The 20,428-nt window shown below is 39.9% G+C and overlaps 1 protein-coding gene across 2 annotated transcripts in view; it reads left to right on the plus strand.

Annotated features, from left to right (window-relative positions):
- The window catches only part of Vcl (vinculin), an 88,898-nt gene that overhangs the window by 20,020 nt on the left and 48,450 nt on the right, over nt 1-20,428 (plus strand). For both annotated transcript variants that reach the window (XM_005367655.2, XM_005367656.2), the window contains exon 2: nt 8,031-8,101. In XM_005367655.2, the coding sequence (XP_005367712.1) occupies nt 8,031-8,101 (71 nt within the window). The remainder of the gene's footprint in view (nt 1-8,030; nt 8,102-20,428) is intronic.

A 20,428-nucleotide genomic window follows, 5' to 3' on the forward strand; every position in this document is an offset into this window, starting at 1 on the left:
CCTGAGTGAGGTAAGCCAGACCCAAAAAGAGGAACATGGGATGTACTCACTCATATTTGGTTTCTAGCCATAAATAAAGGACATTGAGCTTATAATTCGCGATCCTAGAGAAGCTAAATAAGAAGGTGAATCCAAAGAGAAACATATAGGCATCCTCCTGAATATTAACCTTCATCAGGCGATGAGAGGAGACAGAGACAGAGACCCACATTGGAGCACCGGACAGAAATCTCAAGGTCCAAATTAGGAGCAGAAAGAGAGGGAGCACGAGCAAGGAGCTCAGGACCGCGAGGGGTACACCCACACACTGAGACAATGGGGATGTTCTATCGGGAACTCACCAAGGCTTATATTAATTATAAACTGTTTGGTCTATTAGCTCAGGCTTATTATTAACTAGTTCTTACAATCTAAATTAACCCATAGTTCTTGTCTGTGTTTAGCCACATGTCTTGGTACCTTTTCTCAGTGAGGCATTCTCATCTTGCTTCCTCTGCATCTGGCTGACTATTTCTTTGCCTTTCCTCTTCCCAGAATTCTCTTAGTCTGGTCGCCCTGCCTATACTTCCTGCATGACTACAGGCCAATCATCATTTTATTAAACTAATACAAGAGACAAATCTTTACAGCATACAAGAGTATTATCCCACAGCATTGGTTGTGAATGGTTGGTCATAAATGATTGATTTGTTCTGTGCACTGTGACAACATAAAGACTTACACTAAGATCCTGTTGTCTAGCTGAGTATGGTGGTGGACACTCTTAATCCCATTTCTCCAGAGGTAGAGTCTCTGTGATACCAAGGTCACCCTGGTCTCAAGGCCATCCTAATCGGTATAGTGAGTATTTAAAGGATGGGAAGGAAGGATGGATGGATAGATGGAGGGAGGGAGGGAAGGAGGGAGGGAAGATATCTGTTGTTTAAACATTGCTTTGCTGTGTAGCACAGGCTGGATTCTTACCTCCCAGTTCTCCTACCTCATTAAAGATTGTGACAATTACAGTGTGCACAACCATGCCTGCCGCCTTGCCTCCTTTTGTAAAGCACTGTAGTTACCGCTTATACTATACGAATTGGTAATAAGAATCCTCTCTGCTATGTTTTGCCATTGTCTTACCTTTACTGTAGCTAAGGGAGACATCTGCATTAACAGTTTTTAGTCTAGCTGCACCTCCTTTATTCCCCCTGAAAAGTAACTAATCATTCTATATTTCTGAACTTGAGTAGATTGTGATGAAAAGAGCATACCAACAATAACAAGACAACAGCTTTCTTATATAGAATTTTTGAGCTGAAAGTGACATATTGAACAAAAGATATTTAAATTAACTATAGAACAAAGTAAGAATCTTCAGAAGAAGCAAGGCTTCCTGCAAAGTCTCCAAAGCTTCTCTCAGGCCTGTTTCTCATCCACTACCACTATTCCAGTTCATATGTCCAAGGATGTGTTTTTTTCCTCTTCCTACCACCTAGGTGACACATAGTTGGCAGGGAGCATCTGATTTTTGGACTGAATATAAATCAGGTCTTAGGAGCAGTGCCCAGCAGTGAACAAATCTGAACACTACAGAGCCATAGAATTGAAATTGGGAAGTAAAAATGAGTATTTACAATAAAGTTAGATAATTCCCCGAAAGTGTTATTTTAAAATAGTGACCAGACAACTTGCTCAGAACCGTATGTAATTAAGAATGATTTTTTAATATTTTCTCTTCATTTAAATTTTAAAAATTATTTTGAATTGTATATATATGTCTGTGTGTGGACAAGTGCACAAATACAGGTGTACACAGAGCCAGGGGTATTGGAAGCCCCTGGTGCTGGAGTTACAAGTAGTTGTAAGTCACCTTATATAGATACTTGGAATTGAACTCAGGTCCTGGAAGAACAGCAAATTTACACTTAACTGTTGAGCATTTCTCAAGCCCCTAAATTTTTTTTAGTAGAAAATTTCTGTTGATTTGCTTTCATATATAATAATTACAATAATATTACTTTAATTTATCATGGAATATTTGGCTAATTATTTTGTAGTCCAAAAGTAATTCATTCACTTTAATATTTCTTTGTTATTAATAAGTTATTAATGATTCCATCTAATATTTACCAACTTTATTGTTGCATTTTAACACTTTAATTAAAAGCTCTTTATTTTATTATTATTATTATTATTGTATGTGTGTGTGTGTGTCTGTGTGTGTGTCTGTCTCAGCTAGAGGCCAGGAGGGAATTGGAGTCTCGGGTGGTTGTGAAATTGTTGACGAGGATGCTGGAATGTGAACTTGAGTCCTTTGGATGTGCTGACAGTGCTCTTAATCACTAATCCATCTCTCCAGCCCCTAAAGGCACTTAGGTGACAGTGGTGGAAGAAGTTATTAAAGGAAAAGTGATTAAATTATTTGACTTAGGTCACAGACATTTATTAGCTATTCTGGAACAATAAATGAGGAACCATATTCTATAATGTATCAGCCTTTGGTTTAGTAGGCCAGGTGTTTTGGTGATTTGGTGCTGTACAAGTGTGAGATATATCATTGAATCTTAAAACTGGACTTATAAACACGGAACATGAACCTTCTAAAGCTGAACTTGTCTCCTGACTCTTCATATTCCTATTAACTCATTCCTAAGTCACTCATGAACCTTTGTTATGTCTTTACCAAATGATCTCTTTACAAAAGAAGAGCTAGACCTGCAACTTAGCATTGAGGTGAAGAAGAAAAGGATCACATAGCTCAACCAGAAAAATGAGCCCAGGCAAGGGTTCAGTCAGATGTGTTTGAGTACATGGTTTACTGAATCAGAAAGACCGTCTGGCTGTACTGGCTTCAGCTAGGGACAAGGTAGGGAGTTAGGCTGTCCGACTTGCAGGTCTGTTGAAGGGCTGTCATCCTCTGTTCTACCTCTCGACAGTTCAGTGTTATATTATGTAAGTATCATAAAGTCCAGGGCATCCAAAGAAGCCAATTTCTAAAGTATAATGGGCCATAAGGATATCTCCTGATTTGTGAAGCACTGATAAAGCCTTTCTAGGCTAATCAAAGACAAAACTTTGAGACTCAAAATCACCAAGCAATTTTCTTTATCCATTTTTCGGTTGAGGGGCATCTAGGTTGTTTCCAGACTTTGGCTATTACAAATAATGCTGCTATGAACATAGTTGAAGAAATGCCTTTGTAGTATGATTGAGTATATTTTGGGTATATGCCCAACAGTGATATTGCTGGATCTTGAGGTAGGTTGATTCCCAGTTTTCTGAGAAACTGCCATACTGGGCTGGAGAGATGGCTCAGTGGTTAAGAGCATTGCCTGCTCTTCAAAAGGTCCTGAGTTCAATTCCCAGCCACCACATGGTGGCTCACAACCATCTGTAATGAGGTCTGGCGGCCTCTTCTGGCCTGCAGGCATACAAGCAGACAGAATATTGTATAATAAATAAATAAATATTAAAAAAACAAAAAAGAAACTGCCATACTGATTTCCAAAGTGGTTATACAAGTTTGCATTCCCACCAGCAATGGATGAGTGTTCCCCTTACTCCACATCCTCTCCAGGATAAGCTATCATTGGTGTTTTTGATCTTCACCACTCTGACAGGTGTAAGATGGTATCTCAGAGATGTTTTGATTTGCATTTCCCTGATGGCTAAGGATATTGAACATTTCCTTAAGTATCTTTTGGCTGATTGAGATTCTTCTGTTGAGAATTCTTTGTTTAGTTCTATACCCCAGTTTTTAATTGGGTTATTTAGAATTTTGATGTCTAATTTCTTGAGTTCTTTATATATTTTGGAGATCAGTCCTTTGTCTGATGTGGGGTTGCTGAAGACCTTTTCCCATTCAGTAGGCCATCATTTTGTTTTATTGACTGTGTCCTTTGCTTTACAGAAGCTTCTCAGTTTCAGGAGGTCCCATTTATTTATTGTTTCTCTCAGTGTCTTTGTTACTGGTGTCATATATAGGAAGTGGTCTCCAGTGCCCATGCATTGAAGTATTTCCCACTTCTCTTCTGTCAGGTTCAGTGTGGTTGGATTTAGATTGAGGTCTTTAATCCATTTGGACTTGAGTTTTGTGCATGGGGATAGATATGGATCTATTTTCATTCTTCTACATATTGACATGCCAGCACCATTTGTTGAAGGTACTTTCCTTTTTTCCATTGTATAATTTTAGCTTCTCTGTCAAAAATCAGGTGTTCATAGGTGTGTGGATTAATATCTGTGTCTTCAATTCGATTCCATTGGTCAACCTTCCTGTTTTTATGCCAGTACCAAGCTGTTTTCATTACTATAGCTCTGTAATAGAGCTTAATGTCAGGGATGGTGATCCCTTCAGAAGTTCACATTAGAGTAGTACTCAGCTGTAAAAAACAATGACATCTTGAATTTTGCATGCAAATGGATGGAACTAGAAAACACTATCCTGAGTGAGTAAGCCAGACCTAAAAAGATGACTGTGGTATGTACTCACTCATAAGTGGATACTAGCTATAAACGAAGGATATTGAGCTTATAGTTCATGATCCTAGAGAAGCTAAGTAATAAGGTGAACCCTAAGAAAAACATATATAGATCCACCTGGAAAGTCGAAACAGACAAGATCGCCTGACAAAATTGGGAGCATGGGGATGGGGGAAGAATGGAGGGTGGAAGGGGAAGAGAAGGGAAAGTGGAGGGGTGAGGAGAACTTGAGGGAATGGAATAGTAGAGATGGAGAAAGAACAGAGATGAGAGCAAAGAAAGAGATATCGATTGAGGGGGCCATTATAGGGTTCGCAGAAACCTGGCTCTAGAGAAATTCCCAGGAATCTACAAGGATGACCCTGGCTAAGACCCTAAGCAATAGAGAAAAGGGTGTCCAAACTGGCCTTGCCCAGTAGTCAGACTGATGATTATCTTAAATATCACCATAGAACTTTCATCCAGTAACAGATGGAAACAGAGGCAGAGACCCGCATCAGAGCACTGGACTGAGCTCCCAAGGTCCAGTTGAAGAGTGGGAGGAATGAGAGTAAGAACAAAGAGGTCAAGACCATGATGGGTTCACCCACTGAAACAGTTTACCTGAGATAATGGGAGCTCATAAACTCCAGCCGGACTGGGAAGGAACAAGCATAGGACCAAACTAGTCCATCTGATTGTGGTTGACAGTGGCGTGGCTGGGGCAGACTGAGGGGCCACTGGCAGTGGCACCGGGATTTATCCTTACTGCATGTACTGGTTTTTTTGGGAACCTGTTCTCTTTGGAGGGATACCTTGCTCAGCCTAGATGTAGTAGGGAGGGCCTTGGACCTTCCACAAAGCAATGTGCCTTCCCTCTCTGAGGATTGGATGGGGTGGGATGGGAGGGTATGTGGAGGGAGTGGGAGGAGGGGAAGGAGTGGGAACTTAGATTGGTATGTATAATGAAAAAAAGATAGTTTGTTTTCCTTTAAAAAGATAAAAAAAGGAAAAAAAATTACCAAGCAAGAGATAACAGGTAATATGTTTCCTTCAGTCTCGCTGTGACCATGAAGACAGTTCCCATGTTTTATACATGAAAACACAACGGAACAAACAAGATGTGGATTAGATGGAATAGGTTTATGGTTTTGACACAGGGTCTCAGTAAGGTATCCAGGGTGGCCTAGAACCTGCGGTCTTCCTCCTCTGGTCTCCTGAGTAGCATGGCCACTAGGCCCAGATCTTCAGGATGAGATTAGCTTCAAAGTCTCAGCTCTGGTGTTGTTTCTTCATTATAGACTGTTTTGTCTGCTTTTATTTAGTTTTAAATTTTTTACTTTATGTGTGTGTTTTGCCTATGTGTGTATATCTGTGCGCCAGGTTTATCTGCCTCCAGAGTATCCCACCACTCCTGAGTTATGCAGTGTTGATCAAACCCAGGGCTTCCGGCATCTGAGACAGGCAATCTCCAACTGAGCCACATCCCTGTGACTGTCGGGAAACTTACTGTCTGCTTCATTTTCAGTACCTGGAACAGTCAGTATCTGACATTTGGCTCAGGAACACTGAATAACCCTCACTTTTCTAATGGAGATTTGAGAGGAACGCTCCCTTTTCCTCCCTCCCCCTGTTTTCTGTTTCTCTGTCCCCCTGTGCCCTATGTGTACATTAAAGGGTTCTCCATGTGTCTTCACTGTGAATATTTTAAGCCCATTATACTTAATATGAACTGGTGACTTCATGCCTGAACTTTGTCTTTTACCTCATGAAATCATGGCCCATCGCTTTTTGAATGGTTGTTTTCAGCTGGCAAACATAGTGAACAGACACTGGAAATGTTCTGTCATATTTGATCTGAGAAACTCTTAAACCAGCTGCTGATCTGAAAGGCTTTTATTGTGCTACAGACAGTCTATTGTCTGTAGAAGCGCTGGCTCTTACACAGTGCTGTGTGATGCTTTTTCTCAGCTATTGACTTGATAGAAAAAAAAACTTGTCTTCAGTAATTTATGCATGACTTGTATTTCCTAAGAATAGTTTATTGCAGCTTTTTCTTTAGCTAATTTATTGTATATTTAGGGATTTTTCTTGCTCACTTTTTTCAGCTTTTTTTTTTTCTAGACAGGGTTTCTCTGTGTATCCCTGGCTGTCTTGGAACCCACTCTGTAGTCCAGACAAAGTTTCACATTTCTGCGCTGCAATGTGGTTTACCTTTGTTGCTGAGCATATTGTACTTACAGTTATAATTCCTTCTTTTCTGAGCTGGGACTTGAACCCAAAGCCTTGTATGTGCCAGGCCATGCTTTAGCACCGAGCTATAGCTGCAGATCTGTTTGTAATTTTAGAGTAACCTGGAGCTCACTCTGTAGACCAGGCTGTACACTGTCAAATCTTGCCTTTGCTTCTTGACTGCTGAGATGACAGGTGTGAGCTACTATACCTAACTATGGTTTTTTTAAGTGAAATATTTTCCTACAACTCCGAGTCTGTATAATCATACTGGCCTTTCTCCAAATTAGGATGACCTTACTTTGCTTAACTGTTTCTGATAGGTAAGTTATTTTAAAAGGATGTTGGCTGTTAAGAGTAACATTGTAGTAAATACTTTTGTAAATATTGTAATACTCACATTTGGTGATACTGCTTGTAGGGGCTAGTCTCTCAGTTTGGAGTTCTTAGTTGTGACAATTTTTATGTTTCCTAAGATACAGAAGCAAATGCCAAAAGAGAATGTGTAAATTTATATTGCTGCTCACAGAATGTGGAGCTGTCTATTACATTGTTGGCATTCAAAAGTATTTGTTATTTCTTTTCAAGTTGTTCTTAAACTATGTAAATGCATGTTATTTTCAGGTTTACATATATTTCTATACATATATACACACATATACGTATGTGTGTTGCTATTAAAGTTCCATGTTTTCTTGTTTGATTTCTAGTATCAAAGTCAGAATTTCATCAGATATTTCTTCCAGTCTGTCCTCCCTCCTCCATATATATTTGTGTGCAAAATATTTTGTATATTCATTTTAGTCTGCTCAAGTTGTATGCTTCATTTGGCCTTTTAGAGATGTTTTTCAGTGTAGTGTAGCATATGCATGTGTATTTTCAACAGGTTTCTCTATTTTCTCACTATTTTTAGTGTTGCCCCAAGTTACCCTAGAGCTGTGCTTGGACTTCATATTGTTTTATAATTATATTGTGCAAACATGTTATCCTTTCTTCCCCTGTTGAGACAAGTTCTCATGCTGTGTAGATAAGGATGACCCTGAATTCTTGGGCCTCCTGTTTTCATCTCCTACATATTGGGGTTACAGCTGAGTGCCACCATGCCTGATTTGATTGATCCTAATAATTGAAAATGCAAAAATTTTCTTTTGAAACTAGATTATGGAGGGTTTTTGTTGTGGTGTTGTTGTTTTGACTGGTACTGTCTATCCAGGCTGGCCTCAAACTTGAGTGATAGGATTGCAGGCATATGGATATACCATACCTGGACTATGTCTTAAAGTATGTTTGAGACTGCTTAAGTAAATGTTACTGACAGTTCCAGAACTTAATACTTGACTCATACCTTCCTTTTGTAGGTTGGAAAAGAGACAGTTCAGACCACCGAGGATCAGATTTTGAAGAGAGACATGCCGCCAGCATTTATTAAGTGAGTAAAACATTTGTTACTAAATAGAATACTACTACTCTTGTTAGAAAAAGTAAGTTGATTCTGAGAGGTACTTCTGGTGCGTGTGTGTGTGTTTGTCTTCATACACATGTGTTTGTGTGTATGCGGAGGTCAAAAATAAGATAAATCCTAAAGAAACCTCCCTCCACCCCCTTTTTTGTTTATTTTGTTTTTCATAGATGACATTTGGTGGTAACTAGGGTACCAGTCCCTTACTCTGGCAATTGGAAATGAAAAAGAATTAATCTTTTCTCCTGCTCTTGTTGTGTCAACTTTATTTCATAACCCTATTTGATGAGGAGACTATGAACCAATAAATACGGAAGGAATGATAGAATTAGAAAGTCATCATTGTACATATTTCAGTGAGACAGTTGCTCATGTGAGGTTAACTAGAGGGAAGCCCCAAAGGTTTGAACCTGCATTGTACCAGGAGGCAAAACCACTGTTTCCATGAGAACTTGAGAACACCAATGTGTTATGATTAGCTGAAAAATACTGAACAATTCATTTAAAAGTATGTCACTTAATTAGCTACACTGAAATTTTATTGAAGCTTAAAGTCCAAACAAGATGAGTGTCCTTGTCAGCTCTGCGGGCAAGCAAGTACACTAAAATTTAAAACACAGTGGTTCTGCTTTTCTTGCTTTTCTCTGGGATGTAAGGAAGCAGAAAGTAGATATCTCAGCCTGAGGGGAAGGGACAAAGGGAAACAGATAGAAGCAATTAATTATATCCTTGGAATTGTCGAGTAGGACATTCTTTGGGGCTATTTGCTTGATGTTTGGGTGTTTCCAGGCATTACTGACCCAAGCTTCCTCTGAAGTCTGGTTTTGTGGATCTGAATAGTGACAGCTTCTTAGGCAGCACAAAGAAGGAAATAAATGTTAGACGCTTACTGTCAGCTTCACTTTCTAGAGTGTGAGGATGCCAAGGCAACAGGAGACAGAAAACTCTTGGCCGGGGCAGGTTCATGCTCACCATCTCGTATATGTTTAAAGAGCTTTCAGGGCTTTCAGGGAGGGATATGCCGTTTCAGGATTTGGAGTGGGTCTCAAATCACTGGCTTGTGTTACAGTCAATTCATGGAATACTGAAAAGTGAGTTTAATTTGTTAAGTGTCACACAAGATGAACATTTCTGGTAGCCCACCTCCTCCGAAACACCCTTAAAAATCAAAACTGTTTCTGATCTCAAGCATTTTAGATCTGAAATAGTCAATCTGAGTTTAAATTGTAATTGGCATTGAGGGACTTGCAGTGCTCAGGACCTTCCTTCTTGTAAAAGTACCATTTAAAGGCTCGGTGTGGTGGCAGACATTTTTAATCTCAGCACTCAGGAGGTTAGGGGCAGGCAGTTATTTGTGAGTTCAGGGCCAGCATGGTCTATATAGTGAGTTCCAGGATAACCAGGACTACATAGTGAGACCCTGTTTCAGAAAAAAACAAAACTAGGGCAACCCCCACCCCCAACTGAGACATTTTAATACAGAACAAGATTTGTATGACACAGCCAGTCTTTCTTGTGCGCAGAACAAGTTACCTTGTCTCTGATTACATTGGAAAATAAGTTCACCATTCACTAAGTTTACCTAAGATTTGAATCATGGCCACAGTGTTGCACAAGAGGTACATTGCTACCATAGAAGCTGCCTTAACTTAAACATTAGGATTGGAGAGCAGTAGCCATGATCTTATATCAAAATATTAGGGTCGGACCTTGAGAAACTGTCCACAGTCATAACAGCTCTGTCAATCTGTGTTTATACTTTTTATTTTCATCAATCATCACCAGCCAGCTGAACATTAATCAATATTTATACATAACTGATTTATTAACTGGACACACTCATTGGCTAGTTATTGCTTGCCTTCTATTTGTCTAGCATGCTCTTTGCTGTATAGGATAGCAGTTCTTACCAGTATACAGTGAAAAATCCCCTGTGGAAGATATTATAAGTAGTTTATTGATAGTCATAAACCACAGAATTTACCAATATCGTACTTAAAAAAATTGAGGGCTGAAGAGATGGCTTAGCAGGTAAGAGCATTGGCTGTCCTTCTAAAGGATCGGGATGTGGTTCCCAGCATTCACATGGTAGCTCACACCCATCTCTATCTCCAGTTCTGGGCATTAGACACCTTTCTGGCTCCCAAAGGCACCAGGCAATATGTGCATAGAGCACACAGCAGATGTACAGACAGAACACCCACATACATAAAATCAAAACAAATACAAAACCCCAGGAGGTAGGAGCGGGTGTGGTTGGGAAGAAGAGAGTGACTTCAGTCACACAGCCCTCTCATCAGTGCTTCTGTTTTGTTGCTGTTTCCCTGCACTCTCACTGAAGGGCAGGCACTCTTGCCTTCTCTTGTGATTCCTTTGCTGGAAGAGGACTGAGTGGAACTACAGCTATTATGCCTGGGAATTGCAGAGTTCTAGACATGTTGGCATATGTCCTACATATGCGCTTTCTTTTTGTTTTTCTTTTTCAAACATCAGTCTCTTCTAATTCAAGATTCTTCTGCCTCAGTTTGCTGAGCAACTGGTTGGATTACAAGTTTTTATTTCCCCCTGTGTATCAGAGAGGAACAAAAAGTGGAGATATTTTGAGACCTTTCCAATTCAGGAGCTGTAACACAAATGGACTTGATAAGAACTGTCAGTGTAGGGATGGATAGTCGAAGAAGGTGTCATGTCCGACTCGAGACTTGGGAGAACAGAGGATGGAGAAAGCAGATCACTCTGGATGTAATACGTGCTGGGTTTGAGTCGCGGAGGCCAGTGCGAAGAGGGCTGGGGCAGTGAGGGTGGCAGGACACTCAGCCCAGTGAGGAGGTTGGGCCCAGGGAGGAAGGTCCTTGAAAGCCTGACTGGGAATTTAGAGCTGGCAGGAAAGAAGCTTTGCAGATTTTGAGCCACAGAATGACAGCATGAAAATGGTTCCCAGCAAGATTCACAGCCTAATTCGTAATGGATAATAGGTTTCAGTGCTAAATAAAGGAGAGTAAGTTGTGTGTCAAACTGGCCAGATTTAGTCTTTTTTAGTGTGGACTTGCTTGATTGTTTACAGGTGAGAAATGTTTATGGTGCAGTTTGAATTTGCCTTGTGTCTCAGTTAGGATTTCTATTGCTGCGATTTCCTTGCACCGTGACCAAAAGTAAGTTGGGGAGAAAAGGGTCCAGTTAGCTTATTCTTCTACATCACATGTCTAAGGAAGTCAGGACAGGAACTCAAACAGGGCAGGAACCTAGAGGCAGGAGCTGGTGTAGAGGACACGGAGTGCTGTTTTTGCTTACTCTCCATGGCTTTCTTATAGAACCCAGGACCAGCCCAGGGATAGATAGCTCCACCCACAGTGGCCTGGGCCCTCCCCCATCAATCACTAGTAACGGCCTGATAGCCAGATTTTATGGAAGCTTTTCTCAATTGAGGCTCCCTCCTTTCAGATACCTCATTTTCTGTGTCAAGTTGACATAAGACCAGCCAGCACACGTTGGAGAAAAATGCTTTTGTAGAATGTACTCAAACATCATTCTTTTCTTTATTGTTTTTCTTTTTAGTTTATTGAGACAGCATTTTACTATGTAGCCCTGGCTGTCTTGGAACTGTTTTGTGGAACAGGCTGGCCTCAAGCTTATAGAGAGCCACCTGCTTCTGCCTTCTGAGTGGGAAGTTCATTCCTATCTCTGCAGTAGCACAGAGACGAGAAAGTTACGGCAGCTTAATGCCCCAGTGTTGTCAGGGCTCCACTGTGGTTGGTATGAACTCCTGCAAGCAGCAGAGTGCACAGTTCCTTCTGGCAGGCAAACGCTTCTGCGCTGCCCCTGGGAAGTGCTACCACCTGCCTCATTGCTGCTCTGAGCACCCTCTGGTAAATGTCAAAGCTTGGACTGGTTTTCCAGCTTGGACTGGTTTTGAAACATATTGGGATGTCTAGGCCTGCTGAATCAAATGATGAACTGTATGAGAAGGTACCCCATGCTCCATCCTTTATCAGGTTTCCTTGTTTTTATCCTTAAACCCTATCAGTTAGCATAATTTTGGCACCTACCTGTAAGATTTTAACATAGTTTATATATTAATGTACAGAGAATACATTTTAAAGTGATTAAAACATACTTAGATCTAATTTATGTCTTTTTGACCAAAGTTAAATAGTGTTTTATTTTATATTATTAGCACTTATATTTAGATTTTATTTTCTTTTGATTTTGAGAACCCAAACAAAGTTATCTTGTAATGTGATTTTTTTTTTTGTTTTTTTTTTTTGTTTTTCGAGACAGGGTTTCTCTGTGGCTTTGGAGCCTGTCCTGGAACTAGCTCTGTAGACCAGGCTGGTCTCGAACTCACAGAGATCCACCTGCCTCTGCCTCCCGAGTGCTGGGATTAAAGGCGTGCGCCACCATCGCCCGGCTTTGTAATTTGATTTTTTAAAAAATTTATTTTATTTTTATTTTATGTGCATTGGTGTTTTGCCACGATGTTGGGTCCCCTGGAACTGGCATTGTAGATAGTTGTGAGCTGCCACGTGAGTGCTGGGAATTGAACCCAGGCCCTCTGAAGAGCAGCCAGTGCTTTTAACTGCTGAGCCCTCTCCCAGCCCCATAAATTGTATTTTTAAACCTACTTGTTGGTTAAAGTGCACAGAATCATTGTTTTTTTTCCTTTGGAAGAAAGGGTTTTATTTCTTATAATTTGTAGTTCATGGTGATCCGATAACATTGGGTTATTCCAATTTTTTTTTTTATTTGTTGAGGTTTGTTTTGTGACCGAGTATGTGGTCAATTGTTGAAAACGTTCCATGAGGTGCTGAGAAGAAGGTATATTCTTTTCTGTTTGGATGGAATGTTCTATAGATGAGTCAAAACATCTACTAGTTCTCTTATTTCTCTGTTTATTTTTTGTCTGATTGACCTGTCCAGTGGTGAGAGGGGAGTGTTGAAGTCTCCCACTATTAGTGTGTGGGGTTTAATGTATGATTTAAGCTTTAGAAGTGTTTCTTTCACATATGAGGATGCCCTTGTATTTGGGGCATAGGTGTTCAGTATTCAGATTTCCTCTTGATGGATTTTTCGTGTGATTAATATGAAATGCCCTTCTTTGTCTCTTTTTACTGATTTTAGCTTGAAGTCTATTTTGTTAGATATTAGGCTTGCTATACCAGTTTGTTTCTTAGGTCCATTTGATTGTTATATTTTTTTCCCAACCCTTTACTCTGAGACAATGTCTCAGATGTGTTTCTTGTATGCAGAAGAAGGATGGATTCTGTTTTCATATCCGATCTGCTAGCCTGTGCCATTTTATAGGTGAGTTGAATTCGTTTACAATAAGGGGTATTAATGACCAATGATTGCTATCTCCTGTTAATTTAGTTTTCATCGTTTGTGATGTTAATCTGTGCCTTTTTTCCCTCCTTTGGGAGAATCATTGGTTTTTTAGAATATTTTTTATTGTAGTATTCAGTGCCATGTGTTTGCCTGCCTGGGGCTACTGTGTGTTTCAGATGTTTCAGGGTTTGTTTGTTTTGACCTTGAGACTTTTGTGATCCTTTCCATTGCTACTATAAGAAGACTTTTGTCTCTCAACTGAAGACCAAGTTTTGTAAGATAATTATTCACGTCCGTCAGCTGCCTCGCTGCATTTCCGACCTAGAGCAAGCGCTCTCGTTGCCACAGCTCCTCTTTGGCCTTGCTGTATTCAACGCATCTGTGCACTGCTGTTTGAACTGACTTCCTTAAACGTAATTTGTGAAGCTTTGAGTCTTTTCAATAAAAACAGAGCCGTTTTTGAAAAAATTAATTTGTAGATAAGTTCTAACTAGGTGAACATGGGTGAAATCTTTGGTTTACTTTATATTTGGTGATTGAGAAATGAGGAAATAAAGCCTTAGGCATGTGTTATTGGTGTTTCCGTTTTCTACAGTATAATCAAAAGCTTGAAAAGAACTCACAGGGCCCAGAGCTCACATATTCTTACTGGGATGTGTATACATAAATTATCATGGAATTCTGAGAATACTAAGGTTAAGATTCTGCCCATTTAAAATAAGCTCTCACTTTTGAGGCGGGTTTTCATGTAGACTAAGGTAACTTTGAGCTGGATATATAGCCGAAGCTAGTCTAAAATCCTGATCCTGAGATTGCAGGTATGTACCAGGAGTACTGTCTGACCTTCCAGAGGTAGTGTGACCCACCCCTTACCCTTCGACAGTACTAACTTGTTTTGTTTTGAGAGACAGGGTCTCACTGTGTAGCCCTTGCTGGCTTAGAACTTGCTAAGTAGTTGTGTAGTTCAGGCTGGCTTTCAGTTTAAATTTACCTGCCTGTGTGTAGTCTTTGGTACAGTGCAGATGCAGGATAGTGTGGGTGTGGGATCAGAGGACAACTTTCAGGACTTGGTTTCCTCTGCCTTATCGAGTCAGGGTGTTTCTGCTGCTGCTCTTGTGAACTTTGGGATGATTCTTCAGACAGAAGCAAGCTGCTACCCACCTAGCTCTTCTAGGTTGGCTCCAAGGTGACAGCTCAGGCTGTCAGGCTCGCACAGCAAGTGTTATATTGCATTAAGTCATCTGTGAAGAGTCGAATTACTAAGCTTTTAAGGATTTAAGGACCATAAATACTATTGACTAAGTGACTCATCTTAAAGATATATTGAGACTGTTGAAAACCTCATCTTTTTCCTGGAAAATCAGGGCTGGGGAGATGACTCATTGGGAAAAGTACCTTCTGTGAAAGCATGAGGAACTGAGTTTGGATCCCCAGCAGCTACTTAAAAGGTTGAGTATAGTGGTATGTACCTGTAACCCAACACTGGGGATGGGGGTAGAGTGGGGACTGGAGAGTGCGCTGCTTACTGGCTGGGGAGTCAGGCGATGACTTCTGCCCCCCCATGCATGCCCATAAACATTTGGTATAAATTAAACAAACAAAGCAAAAAGCAAATAGAAACAATAAAAATGTATTCCTTTAATTAATACCTTGACTTTTCCAATATAGAATACAGGTCTAGTCTTAGATTAAGAAATTCATTCTCAAAATTTAGTGTTTGTATATTTGCTTTTCCTGGAATTGTTTATAATCTTATTGTTCCTTCCATAGTAGAATCAAAGGAACCCTGTGAAATAGCTCCATTTCTTAAATTCATGTATGAACTGGTTGTTATTTAGTCCACTTCATTTTGTTTATGAAGCAACTGAGACTCAGAAGCTCAGTGCAGGAGTGGAGAAGGTCCTGCCCCAGGGCTGTCTGCCTGTGAGGCTGCGCTACATCTCTCCCTCCTTGTGAGATTGCTTCTGATGTAGAAGATGTGAAAATGCTGGAAAGGTGAAGTGGGGTTTGGTGATGGTTAGCTTCCTGCCATAGTCTCTCGATTTTATTTTATTGCTTTCTTCAAATAAATCCAATTATTTTTAAAAATTTATGATAGCTATTTTTCTCTTCCAGTCTATATTTTCTGTTCATGTTAAGACTTATTTTGTTGTACGGGGGATCAAACCCAGGGTCTTATGATGAATTATACCTCTAGCCTTTATGACACGTTAAAACACACAAACAAAAAAAATTTGATAGCTTGTTTTTATTTAATATTTTTCAGTATCCATTGAGACAGTCATGCAGTTTTTAATCCTTGCTGTTTATGATAGTCTATAGTCTGCTATATGACTGTAAATTTTCTGATAAGGAAAATTTCAGATTTCCTCTTGATGGATTTTTCCTGTGACTAATATGAAATGTCCTTCTTTGTCTCTTTTGATTGATTTTAGTTTGAAGTCTATTTTGTTAGATATTAGGATAGCTACACCCACTTGTTTCTTAGGTCCATTTGATTGGAATATTTTTTTCTAACCCTTTATTCTAAGATGATGTCTATCTTTGAGGTTCAGATGAGGAAGGATGGATTCTGTTTTTGTATCTAATCTGTTAGCTTTTAGCCTGTGCCTTTTTATAGGTGAGTTGAGTCCATTTATATTAAGGAATAATAATGAGCAGTGATTGCTATCTCTTGTTAATTTAGTTGATTTAGTTAATTTAGTTAACATTGTTGATAATGTTAATTTGTGCATTTTTCCCCTTCTTTGGGATTTTTCTGCTATGAGACCATCAATTGTGTTTTTGTTGATGTAGCTGGCTTCCTTGGGTTGGAGTTTTCCTTCTAGTATTTTGTGTAGGGCTGGCTTTGTGGCTAGATGTTGGTTAAATCTGGTTTTGTCATGGGATATCTTGTTTTGTTCTTTTATGGTGATTGACAGTTTTGCTGGGTATAGTAGTCTGGGCTGGCATCCATGGTCTCTTAATGTCTACATAATGTTTGACCACGACCTTCTGGCTTTCATTGTCTCCCGTGAGAAGTCAGGTGTAATTCTGATAGGTCTACCTTTATGTGTTACTTGGCCTTTTTCCTTTGCAGCTCTTAATATTCTTTCTTTATTTTGTATGTTTAGTGTTTTGATTATTATGTGGCGAGAGGACTTTTTTTTTTTAATCCAGTCTATTTGGTATTCTGTAAGCTTCTTGTATCTTCATAGGCATATCTTTCTTTAGGTTGGGAAAGTTCTCTTCTATGATTTTGTTAAATATATTTTCTGTGCTTTTTAGTTGAATTTCTTCTTCTATCCCTATTATTCTTAGGTTTGGCCTTTTCATGGTGTCCCATATTTTCTGGATATTTTGTGTTAAGCATTTGTTAGATTTAATGTTTTCTTTGACTGACGAGTCTATTTCCTCTATTGTATCTTCAGCGCTTGAGATTCTCTCTTCCATCTCTTGTATTCTGCTGTTCATGCTTGCATTTGTGGTTCCTGATCGTTTTTTTCATGATTTCTGTTTCTATAATTCCCTCTGCTTGTGTTTTCTTTATTGTCTTTCTTTCAGTTTTCAAGTCTTGAATAGTTTCTTTTGTATGTTTGATTGCTTTTTCTTGGTTTTCTTTAAGAGATTTGCTGATGTCTTCCAATTTTTTGTTCGTCTTTTCCTCCATTTCTTGGAGGGAATTTCTCATTTTCTTTTTAAGAGTTTCAAACATTCTCTTGACGTTATTTTTTAGGTCATTTTCTTCTGCTTCATCTATATTGGTTGTTCAAGTCTTGCTGTTGTAGGGTCTTTAGGTTTTACAGGTGTCATGTTGCTCTTTGTGGTGTTGTATGTGTTCTTACCTTTTCTACTCATCTTTTTCTCTAATTGTTGTGGTTGGGGCTGTCTGAGATTCTGCTGTCGATTAATTTTCTAGGTGCCCGTGAATCCAAGGCTCAGATGGTTGTTCCTCTTGGTACAGTCAGTGCCACGGTTCTAGTTACCCTGTTGGTCACTCTGTGTTCCTGGAGGTCACTCACTGCTCCCGGCCTTTGCTCTACTCCCTTGGAGTTTGCTGTCTCAGGCCTGCTGTAGCCTATGTTGAGCTGTTTCTATAAATGTCCCTGGTCTGGATCCGTTCCTGCAGAGGTCCCTGGCTTGGGGTTGGTCCTGTAAAGGACTCTGCCTCTGGTCTACTATCTCGGAGTTCCCAGGCTCGCATGTGCCCAGACCTGCAGAGGTCCTGGCTCAGGCCTACTCTCTCACATGTCCCAAACTCACACTCAGTCCCGTAGAGGTTGGTTTCTGGTTCCTGCCTATTCCCTTTGGTGTCTCAGCCAATGCCTGGGCCCATAGAGGTCCTGGCTCAGACCTTCTCCCTCTGAGGTCCCATACTCACGCCTGAACCTGCAGAGATCTCTGGTTCCTGCCTACTCCCTCGGAGGTCCCAGATTCATGTCCACACCCACAGGGGTTGTGGCTCAGGCCTAGTTCCTCGGAGGTGCTAGACTGATGCCCAGACCCATAGGGGTCGAGACACATACTTATAAATGAATATAAAAAAAAAAGCCAACAACCTTACCTTATTGTGGTCTAATTGACAAAATTTTCATTTTGAGTGTCTACATTCAGCTTGGCCATGCCAAGAATGAGAAAGGGCTAGAGGCTCTTCCAGAGCACCCAAGTCAGTTTCGGTGCCATGTCAGACAGTGCACGACCACCCACAGCTCCTGTTCAGGGGATTTGACCCCATATGTTCACATGCACATATATACATATATACATAATTAAAATAAATTTTAAAAAATGAGAAAGCTGCTTTGTATTGTATCATACTGTAAGATTTGGGACAGGGAAAGGAGTACTTTATGGATTTTATGGATGAGGGCTGTAAGATCTTGCAATTAGAGCACAGGGTTGGAATATCGTGTCTTAGCATTATCATATGATAATGAGCATATGATAGGCTGAGTCGGCTGTGCACTTGCTACTCGAACTACATTAAAGAACGTCTCTTTTTGTACTCTGTGTTCCCTGATGCCTTCTAAAAACTGCTACTGTGACTGTGGCCTTCACTCAGGTTTCTAGATGACTAAGGGCTGAGGATCCTTGACCTTTCAAACTGCAGCTCCAGGATGCAAAGCATATTAGCTATTATTGGAATGATACACATGAGTGCGTCTATTCCTGTTGTTTTAAAATAAAGTTTGAAGTCAGGTCCTGTGCCACAGGCCTGTAATCCCAGCCCGCTGGGGGCCAAGGATGGGGAGGAGTGCAAGTTCAAGAGAGAATCTGCTTGAAAACGAACTCAGAGCTACCGTGAAGAGAAGTGTCTCCTTGAATAGTATTGATGGGTAGCATGCATAACTTTCGTGTTTAATACCAAGCAGGCATTGGGAAAAAGATAAAGCAAAACAAACAGCTTAAACTTAAACATCTCAATTAGTGATAATTAAAATCACCGAGAACTAAGAAACTTTGAACCTTCTTTTACATTATTTTACATGAGGTGATATTCTTGGAAGGATGGATTTATTCACAAGTGAGTATGCTAAGAATTCCATGGGACTGCCATTGGTCCCTTTGATCTAAATCACAAATGCTGGTCCTTGAGGCTGAAGGCCAAAGTGGAGAAGCTTCAGTTTGTACTCGCTGATTAAATTATCTAAATGAATATTACTAGGATATAGTCAGGATATAAGATTATTTGGGAAACTGATCCTATTCCTAGTCAGAAACCTAGAATTTAGGTTTCTATTTCTAAGCAGAAGATCACTTTAAGAGATCAGGCAGATAGAGTGCTTAAATAAAAATCACATTTTCCACTGACATGATGGGCTCCTCCTGTTTCTGATTGCTGGTAATCATAGTGGGATTTGTTTGGCTTTTATGAATGCCATTAAATTTTAATGTACTGACTAGATACCTTACTGTAATAAAAATGGTGCGGTGTCTATTCTCTCATTTACCACACAGGAGAACCATTAGTGGAGAACCAATTTGATTCCCGCAAAACCTTTTTCATTACATTTCCCCATCCTGCAGGTTCTCTCTCCAGAAGTTATTCCTAGCAGTTAAAAATTCTTTCTCAAATTTGAAAGTCATATCCAGTAACTGGATCTCTAAATAGATGTAGCTCAGGAATTGCATTCTATGATGATTGTTTTTATTTTCTATAATTTCATCAAGGATCAAGTTTCCTGAAAGTAAAATCAAGTTTGGGACCATTAATGATTTTGTTCTCTTCTTTTTTAAATTCCCTTCCCTTCCCTTCCCTTCCCTTCCCTCCCCTCTCCTCCCTTCCCTCCTTTTCTTTCTTTCTTTCTTTTTCTTTCTTTCTTTCTTTCTTTCTTTCTTTCTTTCTTTCTTTCTTTCTTTCTTTCTTTCTTTCTTTCTTTCCTTTTCTTTTTTCTTCTTTTCTCCCTTCCTCCTTTCTCCCTTCCCTCCCTTCCCTCCCTTCCCTCCTTTTCTTTCTTTCTTTCTTTGACAGGATTTCTCTGTGTAACAGCCCTGACTCTCCTGGAATTTGCTTTCAACCTGCCTCTGCCTCCCAAGTGCTGAGATTAAAGGCAAGCGCCACCACAGCCCAGCTAAGGATTTCTTATTAGGCATGGTGATGCATGTCTGTAGTCCCATCAAAGGGGAGGTTAAGACTACAGAATCATGAGTTCAAGACTAGCCTTGGCTACAACAGGTTCAGGGCTAGTGTGGACTACATAGTAAAACTCTCTCAGTGCAAAGCAAATATGTACTCAATGATTTCCTTGGCTCAATGACCATTATTCTTTCTTTGCATGGTAAAAATGTATTCATCAAATCATCACTAAGCATTTATTATTTGTCAGGTGTTAATACTCCGTGAGGCTCTTATTTTTGCCATGCAGAATTCACAGTATTATGAGAGAAAACTGAGAAAGTATGGTAAATTTGATGGGAACATAAGACACCTGTAGATTTGGAATGCAATTGGCAATTACCTGAAAGAAGAGACATTTAAAACTGAACATAAGACTG

The sequence above is a fragment of the Microtus ochrogaster genome, unplaced genomic scaffold (assembly GCF_000317375.1).
Source record: "Microtus ochrogaster isolate Prairie Vole_2 unplaced genomic scaffold, MicOch1.0 UNK21, whole genome shotgun sequence".
In the NCBI taxonomy this organism is placed as follows: domain Eukaryota; kingdom Metazoa; phylum Chordata; class Mammalia; order Rodentia; family Cricetidae; genus Microtus; species Microtus ochrogaster.